This window comes from Panthera leo, chromosome D1 (genome assembly GCF_018350215.1).
Source record: "Panthera leo isolate Ple1 chromosome D1, P.leo_Ple1_pat1.1, whole genome shotgun sequence".
Taxonomy (NCBI): Eukaryota; Metazoa; Chordata; class Mammalia; order Carnivora; family Felidae; genus Panthera; species Panthera leo.
This window is the reverse complement of record NC_056688.1, coordinates 85,508,469-85,527,016: the sequence shown is the minus strand read 5'-3', so window position 1 is coordinate 85,527,016 and position 18,548 is coordinate 85,508,469. Positions and strand designations below refer to the sequence as shown.

Below are 18,548 nucleotides of genomic sequence, written 5' to 3'. Positions count from 1 at the left end.
ATTTAATAAATAAATGACCCTTCTGTTTAATAAACAGATGCAATGGTTTTCTGTCTTGTGGAGTTGTTAAACTGACAGAATATTTAAGAACTAAAATTAGACAATAATTAGATATTCTCAGAGCTGTGATTTTCCTCTTCTTTGTATATTTTCAAGTGCTAGAAAATACATTGGTGGAGTTACTTCAGTTACTTAACTTGGCCAGTGACTCAATGGGTGTCTGTTTTCATCGTTAGCACCTTTTGTTTCATGGCAATGTGTTGCTTCTTTGTCCTAACTCACTTTCTCTTACCTCTTGCTTTCTTCTAGTTGCTGGAGGAGTGCACAGAAAAGCTGAATCTGAACATGGCCGCACGACGAGTGTTCTTGGCAGACGGCACTGAAGCCCTCAAACCTGAAGATATACCCCATGAAGCCGACGTTTATGTTTCAACAGGAGAGCCCTTTTTAGATCCATTCAAAAAAATTAAAGGTAAAAAAGAAAAAAGTATACTCTACCCCCACCCACAGTAAATTGCTTCAGGGGTGCAATTAAAAAATGATTTTCATCCTGTCTTTTTTGCATGGTTTAACAAAACTAATGTTTACGCATTTACAGCTCAGTAAGAGGATAATGTGCTTAATGAAAGAAAAATCCACTGACAGCCACGTTTATTGCCCTTCATTAGCATTGGTGCTTAATTTAATATAGATCTGAATAGACATTAGGGAGCCTGCAGGAGGTTAAATGGTGAAAATATAATAAATTAAATCAGAGATTATTGAATTTACTGTTTAGTTTCTGTGACACCCAACAGACATAATTCATTAGATTTATTCTCTCAGAAAATAGTTCAAAGTTTCAAGGAGCATTTATTCATTTACACTCTTGGTCTTTTTTCAGATGGCATTAACATAACTATGAAAATGTGATCAGAATAAACATATAATTCTTATATACATGTGATTTTCCTAACAAAATTTTCCATAAGGTAAATACTGCAGCTTGAGTTTTTTAAACCTTGAAATGTGTGTGTGTGTGTAGTTTATATTTGTGTTTATATATAATAATATATATACACATATTTGTGTATATACACATATGTATATTATTATATATATACACATATATATGTGTATATACACATATGTATATTGTTATATATACACATAAATACAAACATATGTATTTTAGACATATGCTGGTAAGCTCTTTTTTCAAAAGTGCAGTGTTTCTAACATTCACAAATGTGATTTTCTAAACTAAAACAAACATTTTTCTTTCTTCAGTGAGAAAGAATACATTTCCAGAAAGAAAGAAAAGTACTGAGAATATTCTTACAAGCATGTCATATCCATAGTCTGTCATCAAGTGCTATATATAGTAATCACATTTAAATGACATAAGAACTTTGGCATGCAAATTCAGCGTATCTAACTGCTATGTTCCCCTATACTTTTAATACTTTATTAGAAGTATTTTTTTCTACAACTGCTATAAAGCTGGTGAACCAGGACAAGTCTAGGCAATAATTGCGTAAGTGGAAGAGAAGTAATTCTGGAGTTCATTACAGATGAGATGATGAAAATTCTTCCTCTATTAATGTTATTATATAAGATGATACTAAGGTTTCTATCTCTTTGAAAATACTTGATCATCAGGAATAATTTCTTGAAATCAGTAGAAAGTTCAAGGTAATTTGGTTCAAGGTAAAGAAACTTGTTGCTATAATACTCAGTAAAAATTACCTGTGCAAAAGTGTAGACCCATATATTTTTCAAATCTTGATTTAACTTTAAATTATGGCTCCTTTTATTTTGTATTCATTGAATCATTTGTAAAATTAATCTTGTATAAAAACATGAGTCTTTGTAGGTAAATGTTTCTGTGACTATTTTATATTTAAGTGTGTATGTAATGAGTGCTTCCTTAAAATCTTGATTGTTTTTATTAATAAGAAATACTGGCCTTTCATTGATAATGGTATTGGTGAAGAGATATATAAAAATTATTTATAGCCAAGCTTCGTGGAAAATTTTCTGGACATGTATGCCTAAAATAACAGTGTTAAACACATGACTAGCTTGGTGGATGATTTTTAAACGTACAAACTAATTTCCTCCTACTTTTTGTTTTCTCTTTTATCCTTTTTAAAGCCAAGTCCAGAACAAAAAACTTCTCTGCTTTGTCTGCATATCTTTGGCTGTGTTTCACTGTGACATGCACTGCTGTTCTTTTAGCACCAAAATGTTGGCACACACTCCTGAAAATTTCACACCATCTCTTGCTGGATCAGCAAGCTTAACCCACCAAAATCTGGTGTTGTGCAATGGTTTTTGACTGATAATCAATCTTTATGCTGCTCGACAGTTGTTGCTGGGACACGGAGTAGAGCAGGTGGCAGATGTGCCTTGTCTTTTGAGAAAAGAAATTGTAGGTGAGCTTGGACACAGACTAGCATATCACATGTCCATTAAAAAGACCTAGGATAAGTATAATGGGGAAAAAGCCACTTGTCTATGTTAAGCTCATAGATAAGCCTAGAAGACTAAAGACTGATATTTGGTTTCTTCCAGAACCTTAAGAACATAAATGTAAATAAATGTTATATATACATAGTATAGTCTTTAACTTGAATTAAATAATTTGAGAGAAATGTGGGAAGATTTCAAATCTATATCTATATCTATATCTATCTATATATCTATCTATATGTCTATATATCTATATCTATATCTATCTATATACCTATATATCCCACATATTCACATGTACTTTTTCAAATCAGATTAAAATTACCTTTCTTGCATGTATTTTACAGATAATCAATAATTTGTCAACTTTCCATGAGTGTACCATAAAAATAAGACATGTGTGAATAGTCTTGAAGGTGGTAGATAAATTTAGAGTAAGGAAGCATTCTAAAGGTAAATAGGATAAAAACAGCTGGCAGGATTGGGTGCTACTCTTGTAGCTCTCTACGTGAACATGAATATTTTATATTCAGGTAATCAACAGGCATTAGAGTCAATAATTAGCCATTACTTTAATATAAATATTTCCATTCATTCAGCAAACATTCATTGAGAGCCTACTATGTGCCAGGTACTAGACCACATCAGAGACAGATGAAAAGGGGGGCTTAGAGTCTTTTTTTTTAAAACCATTTATTCTTTTATCTCTGATTTTAACTTCAATTTAATTCAATCTAAATTTAAACCAATAAGTATTTAAGTATCTACTATGTATGCAGTTTTGGCTTAGGGATAGAAGTCCTGGCCTTTAAGGAGCTTATAAGTTACAAATCCTTAAAATTGAGAACCCTTTTTAACAACATAAGTCAAATGGGTCCTCCAAAGGAAAATTTACGTTATTTCTGGTACAGGAAGGCCAAATAAGTCTGTATATATTTTGGCAATTGTATTTCCATACTTCACTGTTTTCTTATTGTTCTTTGGAAAAGCAATGTCAACAGTGAAAATAGCCTCAGAACTATTTCCAGATTTACTAAGGTAGAAAAAGACCTAAGGAACATCTCTAATTTTTAACTACTTTACTACCCATTTTGAGTACCACTGTTGACAGCCAGTGCCACTAGATTTAATAGAAAGCCAGAGAGCTATTTATCACATACCTGGAAACACAAAGCGTTCATGTAGAGGTCAAGCCAAGGTCAAGACTGACATGAAGCATTCCCTGTTGAAAAGCAGTATTAGAATAATTCTTACATTTTGAAGTTAAATGCCTAAGCAGAAGAGTGTGTGTGGGGAAAAATAAAATCTTTTTTATAATAACTCTTGATGAAGATCAACGGTCTTATTAGGTCATATAATTATGGCATTTGAAGATTCTGAAATCTATTAATGATTCTCTAGAATTGTGAAGATGTAGTTAATGAATTGTTTGAAGAGGCATTTTAAAAGTTTTTGGATTCGTGGGCATGCACTTTAGGTTTTATTCAGTTTCCTCAATCTTCTTTAACGGCACAGTGAAAATGCTTGCATCAGATTCATGGGGTTTATGAGAGTTTAGCTCCTTTATAACTGTTAGAAGCTGTAGGCAGTGCCAACCTAGCATAAGAAATGCCCTGCAATTACTTAAATGTCTTAAAAAAGATGAGAGGAAAAAAGCTGCTTGGATCTAACTCATTAGGTCCAAGTTCCATTGTGTGGTGTTCTGATTGTTTAAAGTTTTCTTTAGCTTTATATTTTCATTCTTTCCTATATATTCTATTCGACTATTTGGCTTTTAGAGCTATCATTTACAATGATTCATTTCAGTCCTGAGTTTTGTTAACCAGAAATGAAACTGAGTACTATGAATAAGATTTTACATCTTTCATATACTGTATTGTGAAGATGTAGTCCCAGAAAAAAATCCATGAAAAGAATTCTTGATACTACACCTAAGATCTAAATTTAAACCTAGAGATTTTCTGCTAACTGCCATGTGATCTACAAAATGAAATAATTTGCTGTGACAGCTTGTGATTGACAAGAATATGTGTGAGCACATTTAAAATAGGCCATCTTTTCATGTAGAAGTAAATGTCAGTGAAATGATGGATTCTCATCATTTTAATTATTGATGATTTGGAAATATTTCAATTCCATGACATACAAGACACATTCTAAATAGCAGCATAACACTTTTTCTCCAATCTACGTCAATAATGAAATGTTCTGTCATATTTTGTTTTTCAAAAAATGCGTTAGTTTAATGAACCTGGATTCATGCATTATATTTTGTTCCATTATGTGTCTCTGAATTTGTTGATTTTTGAATGGTTGTGTTAAAAGCACATGTTTCAAGAAATAACCCACTACCCACCTCCTATCACACCTTGCTATTCTTGCTGCTAGATCTCAAGACAGTGCTACAGTGCTGACTATACCAAGGACTGCTTTGTCCTGCTAAAGCTAAGATTGGGTTTTGTGATGATCACACATGGGGTGACCACTACTTAATTCAAGCAACTACAGCAGGAGTCAGGGTGGGCTTTCCCAAGTTCCTAGCTATCACATTGTTTGCATAGTGTTGTAATAGGCAAGATTACTTGTCAGGCCATTTTATCTCCCACTTAGCTGCACATATTCAAAAATAAGAATATGACATTAGATAGAGAAAAAACTCACTTTCTTCTGAGATAGCACATGATTCTTTTATCTATTTTTGCAAGTGAGGGTAAAACTTAAGCATGTATTTTATTTATTTCCCTATCCCAAATGTTTACAACCTGTAAGTAAGAGTGTAGCGTATCTTTACTATATAAACAGATGTTGATCTAAAGAATATTGCAAGAGTTGGACCTTCCAAAAACTGTCCTTAGCTAATAGGAAAATCTAGAGCATACAAGTGGCAGCATCTCCTTATATTGTCAAATTATCAAATCATTGAGAGTCATCTAAATCCTTGACATATTCGTGAACTGTTGAGTTGCATATATACCTAGAGGCTACGCTTGTTTAGCGAAGGTGTGCAAACCTAGAACTGTCCTGATAATTTGAATACTTTCTGTATGTCATGCGCTGAGTTATGTGCTTTAAGTGTATTATATTTACTCCTCACAATTCCTGAGTTAGTGCTACAAGTCCATAATCTCTTATATGCAATTCCAAAATTCAAAATTGCCGAAGATAAAACAATTTTTTCAGAACTCATTTGGTAGCAGAAACTTACTTACTATAGATAACCAGTTGTTGTATTTAAAAAATAATTAATATGTTTGGTTATGGGTTGCTACCCTAAACCTTGCTGGACACACTACATAATAACATATGATCTATGCACTATTAGGATATATGCGCTATATTAACATTTTTGTATCCATAAATTCTATTTATGGAATTACATCTGACCTTAGGACTTTGGGTAAGGTCCTTCTGTTGTAGCTACAAAAAAACCAGATAAATTTTAATTCTCACTAGAGTATTTTTTAATGTTTATTTACTTATTTTGAGAGAGAGAGAGAGAGAGAGAAGCAGAGAGAGAGGAAGACAGAGAATCCCAAGTAGGCTCCACACCATCAGTGCAGAGCCCAATGCGGGGCTCCAACCCATGAACTGTGAGATCATGACCTGAGCCAAAACCAAGAGTCAGATGCTCAATCGACTGAGCCACCCAGGTGCCCCCTCAGCATAGTATTTAACTCAGAAGTATTATAAATACCATCTTTATATCACATTGAGTTGTTTGCTACATGAGTAAAAGTAGACAGAGAGACTATCTCCCTGGCTAGACCTGAGAGAGTATGTGAGAGGTAATAAAAAAATTGTAGTTCTCTAAGGAGGCAGAGGAATAAAGAAAGACCATTCATTCATTTAACCATTCCCTCAAAATATAGGTATTGAGCCCTTACAATGTGCCAGGCATTGCTCCAAACCTTAAGGTTATGGTGTGAAGAGAGAGGTCTCATGGAGCTAAGAGAAGTAGAAGGAGCAAAGACAAGAAATATATAAAGAACCAAATAAGGTGTTTATTGACAGTGGTAAGTGTTATAAAACAAATAAAAAGGGTGGTATCATAAGAACAAGTAATGTCATGGAAACAAAAGGGGATGATTTTTCAAATGAAACAGACATTTGCAGTAAACTTTAAATCAAATCTTTTAGGCAGGTACTCTTTCAGGGGTTTGCCCTTCAGACCATTAGTTTTTCAAACTCTCAGACATGTATTGGGAAAGACATGAGAAACGTATTATTATTTAGTGGCAAGAACACTAGCCTTGAAGTCGGATGATCTTGCAAGATTCTAGTCCCTGCTATATATATAACCTTGGACAGATTGGTCTGTGCTTCATTGACCTTACCTGTAAAATTGAGGTACTAATATCTTAAGGAATTATTGGGTATTGTCTTTATTTCTAAAACAAGATAAATTATTTGAAAATTAAATGTCTATAAATTCCTAGTTTAAATAGAACACTGAGAATAGCATTTCCTAAACATAACTAAGGTTCCAATTTCTATTAAGATCCCAAGGCCATTAATCAGAACCTTATGTCCACTCCTCCCTTTTTAGAATAGCTAGCTAGGTTTAGAATAGCTAGCTAGTCAGGAAAATAACAGCAAAAACATTTACTTCTGCTTTCTTCATTACTGCCAGGGAAGCAAACTACAGTATGAGCCTGGACAACTCAGCCTCCCTCAGCCTCAGTTTTCTTATTCACAAATTGAGCCCCATAGTAGACACCTCACAGCATCATTATGAGGAGTAAATAAGATGATGTATGTAAAAGCCTGCCATACATAGTAGATGTCTAAAACATCTGATCTTTATTTATTTTCCCTCCTTTTGCACTATCTCTTACTAGGCACATTTCCGCCAGCTTTTCATACAAGCCGTCACAGTACCTGATTTTACTGCCAAAGGTATTTGCTAGGTCTAAGATTTTAAAATGCAGCTTTTTGAATTGTGACAATTTTTGCTTGTGCAAATTCAAATCCCTGCAAAGCATCCATGTATACAGCATGATATAGGAATCTGAGTTAGAGCCTTTGAACTCTCACTATATTGTGCTTTTTGCCTTAAGAATTTGTCCAGGCTGTAAGTCAAAATCAAGTCTTTCTTTTTAAAAAAGTCCCAAGTGGTCTTGCTGTGCTCTATTCCAAGAGTCATATTTTAAAATATGTTTATGACCCAAGGCTAGCCTTTACTTAAAGCTGCCATAACTTATTTCAAGAAAGTTCATAGAAAAGTTCAGGGAAAGGGTGAAAACATTTTGATTGGCACAATAGATGGGATGTTTGTAATTTTAATCAAATTTAAATTGAAGACATACTTCAAATGATATGTCAGACTAGTGTTACTGAGTTAAAATCTAATGACAACCACTGTCATTATTAGTTAAATATAACCATCATGCCTATAGCAATAAATGATGACACTTAGGAACATGCAGAAACAACACAAGTATTTAAAGAAAAGGGAGTGACTAGAAACTCAGTTGAACACAGGAATGTGACCTGGATTATTCTATTTACCAAACATAGAAGCAATTGTATTTTGAACAAATGATATAATTGAGTATAGCAGTATGTTTTCTTACTGTCAGAGCATTTATATTTTATAAACTTATCTTGCACCCATGAAATGATGTGCTTGTTCATATTTAATGTCATTATCTATACCTGCTTGACAATCAGAACATTAAAGTATTTTCAAGTTTATTGCCCAACTAGAAGAGAATGAATTTTTTAAAAATAAGATTTTTAATAAGCTCATGGATTTGAAGTTGCAAATGTGCTGCTTTTATTTTGGTGACAAAAGGCAGTATTCTTTTTCCTGGCACATGCAAAATGGAAAATTACAATGGGGAACACCCAGATTTATTTAATTTTATGACAGATGTTGTATTTTTTGAAGTAGACTGAGAAAATGTAATGATATTGTAGGTAGACTTTCTATCACAGAAGCAGGCTAGAAAGTGCTTTATCTTTTTCATGATTTAGTTATAAACAAAACCATGAAAATAAAATAGGATGTGGATTCTTCAAAATAAAATATAACGTATGGTTGGGGCCTAACATTTTCCGAGTGCTTCAGGACAGTAAATATATGAATAGTCAAGGGGACTTGGCAGTCCCTAAGCATCTGGAGATGTCCCATTGGGGAGCTATTTTCCAAGGTTATGCTGAGCCTTAGAATTTCACTTGAGTGTAGTCTCCACTGCCATTCTCACCCAGTGGTCTCTTAACTTTCCAGAAAGAAGTGCATGAGGAGAAGACAGGGACAGGGTCTGATTGTGACTTTGGAACCCACTAGGTGTGGCTAGCAAATTTAAAGCAGAGGATGAGGTAAGATTAGGACCCCTTCTTTGGCAGTTGAATGTAGAGGCACTGAGACTTTGCTGAGAGTACTGTCAACAAGAAAGAGTCTCAAGAACTCTCCAAAGCGGACCTCCAGGGATCCTGCTGTTGCATTCATATAGGGATAGGCATTGTATTTGGTTCTACTCTCTGGGGAAACTCCCAGTAGTAAGGATAAGCTCCCATTGCATTCTCAATATCCCCTTTTGTAATCATCAGATGTATAAATGTCTGTTGCCCTTCTAGACCAAGTTAGTTTCAGGCAGAAACCATGGCTACCTTATTCACCATCACTTTCTGGCACAGGGTCTGTCACTTAATAGATGCTCAGTAAATGTTGTTCAATGGATGAATGAAGGACGAAATGAAATAGGTACCATGGCAAACCATCCGTATTTCAGGGAGGTGACTGCCAGGAAAATAGATCTCATCAGAGCAGCAGGCTCAGCTGTAAATAGTCAGTGGATGTTTAGGAGGAGTATATTAAAAACCCCCTACCCCAAATTCATATGTAGATTTGTGAATGTTCCTGTTTGGCAGGGGGCCAGAGTAAGCCAGCCCAAGAATAATTACATCGCAGAGAGGCTAATGGTTATGCTAATGCTTGTCTGAGACCAGACAATGCTCAGAAGTGGAGTGCTGGGATAAAAGATTCTCCCAGGAACCTGTAGATCTGAGATTTTCAGCCCTCCCATATCCTCTCAGGAATGCCCATTCTTGCCTATTCTCTCTCCTCAATCATTCTTTTGGTGGTGATAGGAGGCTCTCTTCTTTCATTTAGTACTTCTCTTTGTATTTCTCATAGTGCCTTGCATACAGTCAGTGCTTGTTAACTATTATTGAAAGTAAGGAAGTAAGGAAGAGGAGATAGTGTGACCTTTGGGAAGGTTCAGGGCCACTGCCCACTGTTGTGCATAGCTGAAGGACTGTGGAGCTACACTCACTTTTTTTCAATTTCACCATGGTGCAGGGGAGGGGGAGCTGAGGAGGTGGAGAGGCAGTTTTCTAATTCTTGTAAAGGTACCAGATAGCCTCAACACTGGGAGAGATGCCAGGGTTTTAAGGTGAGAAAGTTAACAAAAGACAAAGATATAGAAAGCATTTGCTAGCTATGGCTAGTATGTTTTCTGAGAAGCTCAAAGTGGGTTTAGATGGCACTAAGTTTCTTGTTTTAATACTTGGCCTCCTTCCTGCCCCAGTACCCAGCCATGCCCTTACCATTTGATTACTTCTCCTTCTACCCACTCCCAACCTCACTTAATCCTCTAACTCACCAAGGCTAAAATCTAGGCAGGGCTTTGGTGAGCATCTTCAGTTTCTTCATGCTGCTGTGAAAGGGTGAAGATTCTGTTTTTCCGGGCTGCCTGGCTGGCTCAGTTGGTAGAGCACGCATGTCTTTATCTTGGAGTCATGAGTTTGAGGCCCATGTTGGGGGTAGAGTTACTTTAAAAAAATTTCTTCTTAAAAAAAAAAAGACTGTTTTCTTCTTGCCCCTGGATATAATAATGCTTACTCTGGCCGTCAGCCCTCACCACATTTCTTCATGTGAAAACATATGGCTCTAGGGCTGTGATGTGGAGAAGAATCACCTCGTGTTGCTAAATATGGCAGTTCTCTGTTTCTCTAGCTGTTCTCATCTAGGAGACCCATGGCCCATATTTTGAGGACAAGCTGCGTTAGAGCTGTTTTTTTTTTTTTTCCTCACTTTATCCTAATAGGTTTGTTACCTAGAGAAGCAGATTTTGCCTTAATGTAAGGAAGATTTTTCCAATAGTTCCACCTTTCCAAAAGATGGAATGGCCTGCTTTGGGAAGTGTGGGGATTGTAAGCATTGTACATAGGCTCTAATATGACTACTTCCCACCTTCCTTGATCCATGCCTGGCCACTGTGTGTTCAGTCTTTTCCCAATGATCCATCATATTGTTGCATAATTCTGCATCTTTATTTGTATCATTTCCTCTCTCTGGATTATGCTCTCACTCTTTTACCCATTCTGTGTGTCCTCTAAGTCCTACTTTATGTCCTCCTCTGGGGAGCCTTTCTCAGCCACCATGAGCTGTGGCAGGTGTCCCTGCTCCATATTCTCCCAATACGTTATGGATACCTCTGACCAGGCACCTGCCATATTTTGTGTTTGTTTGCCTTTGTTGTCTTCCCAAACAGACTGAGAACTCTTTGAGGCAGCAGGGAACATGTTATAGGCACTGAGTGCATGTTCGTTGAATGAATAATTGAGTAAATGAAGCAGGTGGTTAGAGTCAGTAATTTTCAGTTTCTTTGAACCTCAATGTTGTGCAATTCTGAAGTCAATACATTGTAATGCACTAAGCCTATGACTTTTTTGCTTCTTCCTACTCTGAGCTATCTTTTGTGATATGTATTTTGGTTTCTGAGTAAATTCAATGAGGGACATGGCAATGAAAAACCTAATTAATCATGAGTAACAAAATGTAATCTTTTTCCAAAATACTGAAAAAAACAGGAGTCCAATTTATATTTACTAATGAAAATATTACCTGGTATATATCTAATGAAATAATAGTGATGCTCTTATCTGACATGTTTGACTAATATTCTACAAATATTTTTTAAAATTTTTTTAAGTTTATTTATTATTCTGAAAGAGACAGAGACAGCACGAGTAGGGGAGGGGCAGTGAGAGAGGGAAAGAGAGCATCCCAAGTAGGCTCCATGCTGCCAGCACAGAACCCGATGTGGTGCTCGAACACATGAAGGTGTGAGATCATGACCTGAGCTAAAACCAAGAGTCAGATGCCTAATTGACTAAGCCACCCAGGTGCCCCTACAAATATTTTTTTGAACATTTGCTATGTGATAAGCCCTACTTCAGGTGCTGGCTATACATCAGGGATTAATTGCTTACATTAAAAATGTATGATCAACTTTTATTATTTTGTTAAATGTCTAATAAGCACACTTGTTTACAATGTACTAGATACTAGAGAGGCACACAGATAAAAACACATTCAATGCCCTTAAAATGCTCAAATCATAACAAGGACACACGTACAAAACCAGAGAAGTTTAATGAAATGAGAACATAAAGATGAAGCTATAAATCCTGAAGAAAGATAGATCAAAGAAAACTTCTTAGAAGAGGTGAGACTCAGTTGAAAAGAAAGAGAGAGAGCCCACCAAAAGGGAGGGAAAAGCCATGGTCAAGTTTGGAGTCAGAAAAGTGCATGGTGTGTGCCAATGGCTTATTCACAGCTCTCTACACTTCTGCAAAGGGAGATTATCTCAAAATCTTTTATTGCAATGGTTCTAAACTGGGGTTGATTTTGACCCTTGGAGAAGATTGGGTAATGTCTAGAGATATTTTTGGTTGTTTCAACTAGGAAGGTCCTACTGGCATCCGATGGGCAGAGGCCAGGGATGCTACTAAATATTCCATAATACACAGGACAGCCATTATCACAAAGAACAAAGAGATGTCAATACTTACCAAGGTTGAAAAACCTTATTCAGACACAAATATTTGTAAACAAATCACAATATTTTTTTTCTTTTTCTAAAAATTATTTATTTTTTAAAATTTATATTATACCCAGTGCTTATCCGAACAAGTATCCTCCTTAATGCTCTTGCCCATTTCACTCATACCCCCACCCACAGCCCCTCCAGGAACTCTGTTTGTTCTCTATATGTAAGAGTCTCTTATGTTTTGTCCTCCTCCCTGTTTTTATATTATTTTTGCTCTCCTTCCCTTATGTTCATCTGTTTTGTATATTAAATTCCACATATGAGTTAAGTTGTATGATATTTGTCTTTATCTGAGTGACTAATTTCGCTTAGCATAATCCATCCACGTTGTTGCAAATGGCAAGATTTCATTCTTTTTGATTGCCAGGTAATATTCCATTGTATATATATACCACACCTTCTTTATCCATTCATCAGTTGAAGGACATTTGGGCTCTTTCCGTAATTTGGCTATTGTCAGTAGTGCTGCTATAAACATTGGGGTGCATGTGCCCCTTTCAAACAGCACACCTGTATCCTTGGGATAAATACCTAGTGGTGTAATTGTTGAGTCGTAGGGTAGTTTCATTTTTAATTTTTTGAGGAACCTCCATACTGTTTTCCAGGGTGACTGCACCAGTTTGCATTTCCACCAGCAGCACAAAAGGGTTCCTCGTTCTCCGCATCGTCGCCAACATCTGTTGTCGCCTGATTTGTTAATTTTAGCCATTATGACAGGTGTGAGGTTATATCTCATTGTGGTTTTGATTTGTATTTCCCTGATGATGAGTGATGTTTAGCATTTTTAGCATGAGTGATGTGTCTGTTAGCCACAATCACAGTAGTTTTCATAAGGACATTTTGACCAAATTATAGGCACTGGGGGCAGCTGCTTTTTAGGTGGTCTTAAGGTGAAACTATGGTAGAATGTGGGAAAATAAGAAGTTGGGGAAATCTGGTCATTTTAAACTAATGAAATTCTTTTATTAATTTTTACAGTGTCATGGTTAAGACAGCAGGCTTTGAAATCATTAAGCCTAGGTCTGATCTCTGATTTACTTAAAAGATGTATGATAGAGATCTCTATGGTAGAGATGTAGTTGGTTAATTTCTCTAGGTTTCATTTTCCTTGTCTATAAAATGGAGATGATAATGTTACCTACCTCCTAAGATTGTGAAGATAAAACAAGTTAATGTACATAAAGCACTTAACACATTGCTCTGTATATGCTAAGTTCTTGATGAAAATCATGAGGAGAATAATAATGTCACCATTTACTGTGTTTCTTATTTACACATAAGTGTTTTATCTGTATAAATTCTTTCCATCCATACAACAAATAAGGGAATTACTATTACTGTTCTCATTTCTCAGATAAGAAAACTAAGGTAGGGGTGCCTGGGTGGCTCAGTCCTTTGAGTGTCCAACTCTTGATTTCGACTCAGGTCATAATCCCAAGATTGTGGGATCGAGCCCCATGTCGGGCTTCGCACTGACTGTGGAGCCTGCTTAAGATTCTCTCTGTCTCTGTCTCTCTCTTTCTCCCTCTCCCCTTTCTCTTTCTCTTTTTCTCTCTCTCTCTCTAAAAAAAATAAAGAACAAAAATTAGAGCAAATAAGATTGACTGATTTTTTTCAAAGATTATGTTAAGATTCAAATCTAGGGAGTTTAGCTGCAGAACCCATGCTCTTAACTACTAGAAAGCTATTTATCTAATTTAGTCATCATTAGTACTATTTTATTAGACTGTTTTGCAGGTTGGTTTAAACATCTTTACTTGTATAAAAATTTTTATATATTTCTAATAATCTTTCCATGTTTATCAGTATCAACAAAAATCTGGAAAATAGGAGGAATACCTTTAAAAAACTGTATATTTTTATGTTATAAATTATATTTTCAAATTTAGTTTAAAATGTACTGTATTATGTGCTTTTCCTACATCCATCAAGAGTTCTTTCAGAAAACTGATTTGAAACTTCAGAAATGTGATCTCTTGTTATTTTAGACTATTTTTAAGTGAGTAAAGTGTCCTTCCATGTTTGCAGGTAATAGAATTATAAATATATTTCTTTGATCAGAATAAGTTACATTGGAATAAAGGGTAGCCTTATTCATTGATTCATGCAGCACTTACTGAACACCTGCTCCATGCACTAGGTCAGCAGTGTATAGTTAGCTAAGGAAGCACACAATGATAATGATGGTACGGTGGGATTGCCAGTGGTAGACATCTGTACAAGGGAAGGGTGTCCAAGCTGGAAAAGGGTTTTTAAGAGAGATGACCTCCCCCCCCAAATTAGTCTTGAGGAATATGTAAGCAATTACTTTAAATATACTTTGAGTTATTCCAGTTTACTCCACTCCTAAACCTTCATTTGGCAAGCAATTCTCCTTGGCAGGTTTCTTCTTTTCCTGAAGAAATTCTGTACCATTGTTGTCATCGATGAGCATCAAGGTGGTAGATCTGTCATATTTAAGTTCATAATGGGGGTGCCTGGGTGGCTCAGTCGGTTGAGTGTCTGACTTCAGCTCAGGTCATGATCTCAGTTTGTGGGTTTGGGCTCCACATCCAGGCTCTGTTCTGACAACTCAGAGCTGGGAGCCTGCTTCACATTCTGTGTCTCCCTCTCTCTCTACTCCTCCCCCACTCATGCTCTGTCTCTGTCTCTCAAAAATAAATAAACGTTAAAAAAAATTAAGTTCATACTAGAAAGCTATAAGGAATAAAAATGGTAGGTGTATACACACAGGCAATAAAATTGATTTTGCATAATTAGTATGTTAAAAAAGTGACATAAAATTAAATTTCTACCAATTAAACATTTAAATCCACAGAAATGTTAACATTTAGTAACTGTGCCATGTGCAGTGAACTTATATATACTCTAATAATGAATATAGACTTGATTCCTACCTTCAAAGAGGTTAAGTATGGAAACAGAAACAGAATATATATTTGTAAAATATTTACATAATGTCAGATGGCTTATGCTCTTTCCTTAGTATGTAATACAGCACCTAAAATGTGGTATGTTCTCAAACATTACTGAATGAATGAATACATGAGTGAGTGTGCTATAAGGAATCAGAGAGATGACAGACTGTTATGGGCTGGAGCACTAAAGGAAGATCTTAAACTGGATCTTGAGAAGGACTTGAGTCTGAATAGATGAAGAATGAACTTAAAAATGCCCTTGGTGTGGTGCTTGGGTGGCTCAGTCAGTTAAGTGTCTGACTCTTGAGTTCAGCTCAGGTCATGGTCTTGTGGTTCGTGAGTTCGAGCCCTTCATTGAGCTCTGTGTTGACAGTGCAGAGCCTGCTTGGGATTCTCTCTCTCTCTCTCTCTCTCTCTCTCTCTCTCTTCCTCTCTGCCCCTCCTCCACTCTTGCTCGTTCACTCTCTCTCTGTCAAAATAAATAAGCTTTTTTTTTTTTTTTTTTTTTTTTTACTTGTGCTCTTGATGTAATTAAAAGACAATGAACGGATTGGCTTAGGTAAAATAGTGCTTTAAGCCACGGTAAGATAAAACCTGAAAATTTGGATAGTGTCAGGTTGTCAGTAAACTCTTCTGTTAGACATAAGTTTAAAGGAAGGAGCATATTTCTTGCACAGGGTCTGACACATAGGAAGGTTTAATAAATATTTCCTCATACCTGACAGACCGATTGGGTGACTGACTAGTGGAAAACTTCAAAAGCTAACTCCAAGAAGTTTCTCTTCAGGCAATGATAAAATTGATGTTTTAGGAAAATTCATCTATAATTGGAGTATAGGATGTCAGATATAAAGAAGGAAAATAAAATATGGTTAGGAAGTTCTTGTAGATGATAGAAGACTAAGAGAGAAATGCACAAGTGGGTCTGGCTGGGAATAGAAAGGAATGATAGTTTTAAGAGTTACTGTGTGTATAAACACAATTTCTTTATCCATTCATCAGTTGATGGACATTTAGGCTCTTTCCACAATTTGGCTATTGTTGAAAGTGCTGCTATAAACGTTGGGGTACAAGTGCCCCTAGGCATCAGCACTCCTGTATCCCTTGGGTAAATTCCTAGCAGTGCTATTGCTGGGTCGTAGGGTAGATTTATTTTTACTTTTTTGAGGAACCTCCACACTGTTTTCCAGAGGGGCTGCACCAGTTTGCATTCCCACCAACAGTGCAAGAGGGTTCCTGTTTCTCCACATCCTCTCCAGCATCTATAGTCTCCTGATTTGTTCATTTTAGCCACTCTGACTGACATGAGGTGGTATCTCAGTGTGGTTTTGATTTGTATTTCCCTGATGAGGAGTGACGTTGAGCATCTTTTCATGTGCCTGTATATGTACAATGGAATACTACTTGGCAATGAGAAAAAATGAAATATGGCCTTTTGTAGCAAAGTGGATGGAACTGGAGAGTATTATGCTAAGTGAAATAAGTCATACAGAGAAAGACAGATACCGTATGTTTTCACTCTTATGTGGATCTTGAGAAACTTAACAGAAGACCATGGAGGAGGGGGAGGGGGAAAAAGTTAGAGAGGGAGGGAGGCAAACCATAAGAGACTCTTAAAAATTGAGAATAAACTGAGGGTTGTTGGGGGGTGGGAGGGAAGGGAAAGTGGGTGATGGGCATTGAGGAGGGCACCTGTTGGGATGAGTACTAGGTGTTGTATGGAAACCAATTTGACAATAAATTTCATATTAAAAAAAAAAAGTTACCGTGAAGAAAGATAGCCAAGAGTTAGGTTTCTCTTCTTTGACTCTGTCTCAGGTCAGGTTCCCTCAAAGCAGAGCCTGAGATGGAGATTTATGTACAAGGGACTTAGTGAGGGAATACTCTCAGGTGAACCCTATAAAAGAGTGAGGGAAGCAACTAGAGTAGAGAAAGAAGTTCAGCCATGCCCTGTGTTCAGCTGAAGGCTAGCCTCAATCTGGAGTGGGAAGCATAGCACAGAGTTGCCCCTCCTTAAGGCAAGGGGACTGGCCATATGTCCCCTAGTCAGTCAGTCATTGGCTGTAGGCTGTACCTGTGGGTAGGAGATAAGAGACCACCACATCACAGGCATTTCCTGGCTAGATGGCTGGTTCCTTTCAGCCAAGGGCAGTTGTTAGGAGAAGGTTGCAGTTGTGAGGTGTTAGAGGCCATGACTCACAGCAGCTGGAGTTTGGGGGCACTAGCCCGGTAAAAGGAATTTGGTTGGGGGGACTACCAGTGTCATCTACTCTCTCCTATAGTCTGTTTTTCATAGGTGCCCTGTCAAGAACCTTCCAATAGCTTCCCTTTACATCCAGAATAAAATGCTCTTCCCCCAGACTTTTATGACTAACTTCTCATTGTTCATACCTCACTACTCGGCAGTCACCTCTTCAGAGAGACCTTCCACTGTCTGTCTTTCCCCCAAGAGACTGTAATCTGCACAAGTTATTCTGTCCTGTTCCCAGCTATCACCCTGGTGCATTGATAAATTGGCACCCAATAAATGTAAATATCATTGAATGACTCAGCAATTGGTCGGAGAGAAATGATTGGGAAGTAAAGGTTTAAGATCTTTCTGAGATAATGGACAACTGTGAAAGAAGTGGAAACACTGACAGGAATAAGAGATGTGAAAGTATGTCCAACTTGTGGAAAGCTGTGAAATTTTGTTTAAGATAACAGAAGAAAATGTATGGTAGAGTCAAATAGTGTAGTGATTAGGAGTACAGTTTCTAGAACTAAGTTCATATCCTGCTGCCACCACCTGCCAGCTGCAAGATCTTGCTCAAGTTACTTAACTTCTCTGTGCCTCAGTTTCCTCACCTGTAAATGAGGATAATTATATTTTCTACCTCATAAACTTGTTGAGAGGACATCATGAGCTAGTGTTTATAAATCATATAAAACAGGGTCTGGCTAACAGTCAGCCTGGTTTGAGTGGAATTTAAGGAGTGTACAAGGAGGAGAGAAGCCAGGCTGGGACTCGGGTGAGATGAGTGATGCACCTGCGTGACAAAATTTAAGGAGGCATTTACTGAGGGTTGTACACTTGCACAACTGAGCATGTTTCTTTCAGTTTTGCATTCTTGGCCCTTCACTTGTCTCACCCTCATCCTGACCCTGGTCTTGGTCATCAAAGGGGAAAATACTTTATTGGTAAGATTTTTTATTTTTTTTAAATTTAATTTATTTTTTAAATTTACATCCAAGTTAGTTAGCATATAGTGCAACAATGGTTTCAGGAGTAGATTCCTTAATGCCCCTTACCCATTTAGCCCATCCCCACTCCCACAATGTTATGCAACCACCGTTT

The 18,548-nt window shown here is 36.8% G+C and overlaps 1 protein-coding gene across 2 annotated transcripts in view; it reads left to right on the top strand.

Moving 5' to 3' along the window:
• The window catches only part of DCDC1 (doublecortin domain containing 1), a 479,157-nt gene that overhangs the window by 41,303 nt on the left and 419,306 nt on the right, over window positions 1-18,548 (top strand). For both annotated transcript variants that reach the window (XM_042906361.1, XM_042906360.1), the window contains one exon: window positions 310-472. In XM_042906361.1, the coding sequence (XP_042762295.1) occupies window positions 310-472 (163 nt within the window). The remainder of the gene's footprint in view (window positions 1-309; window positions 473-18,548) is intronic.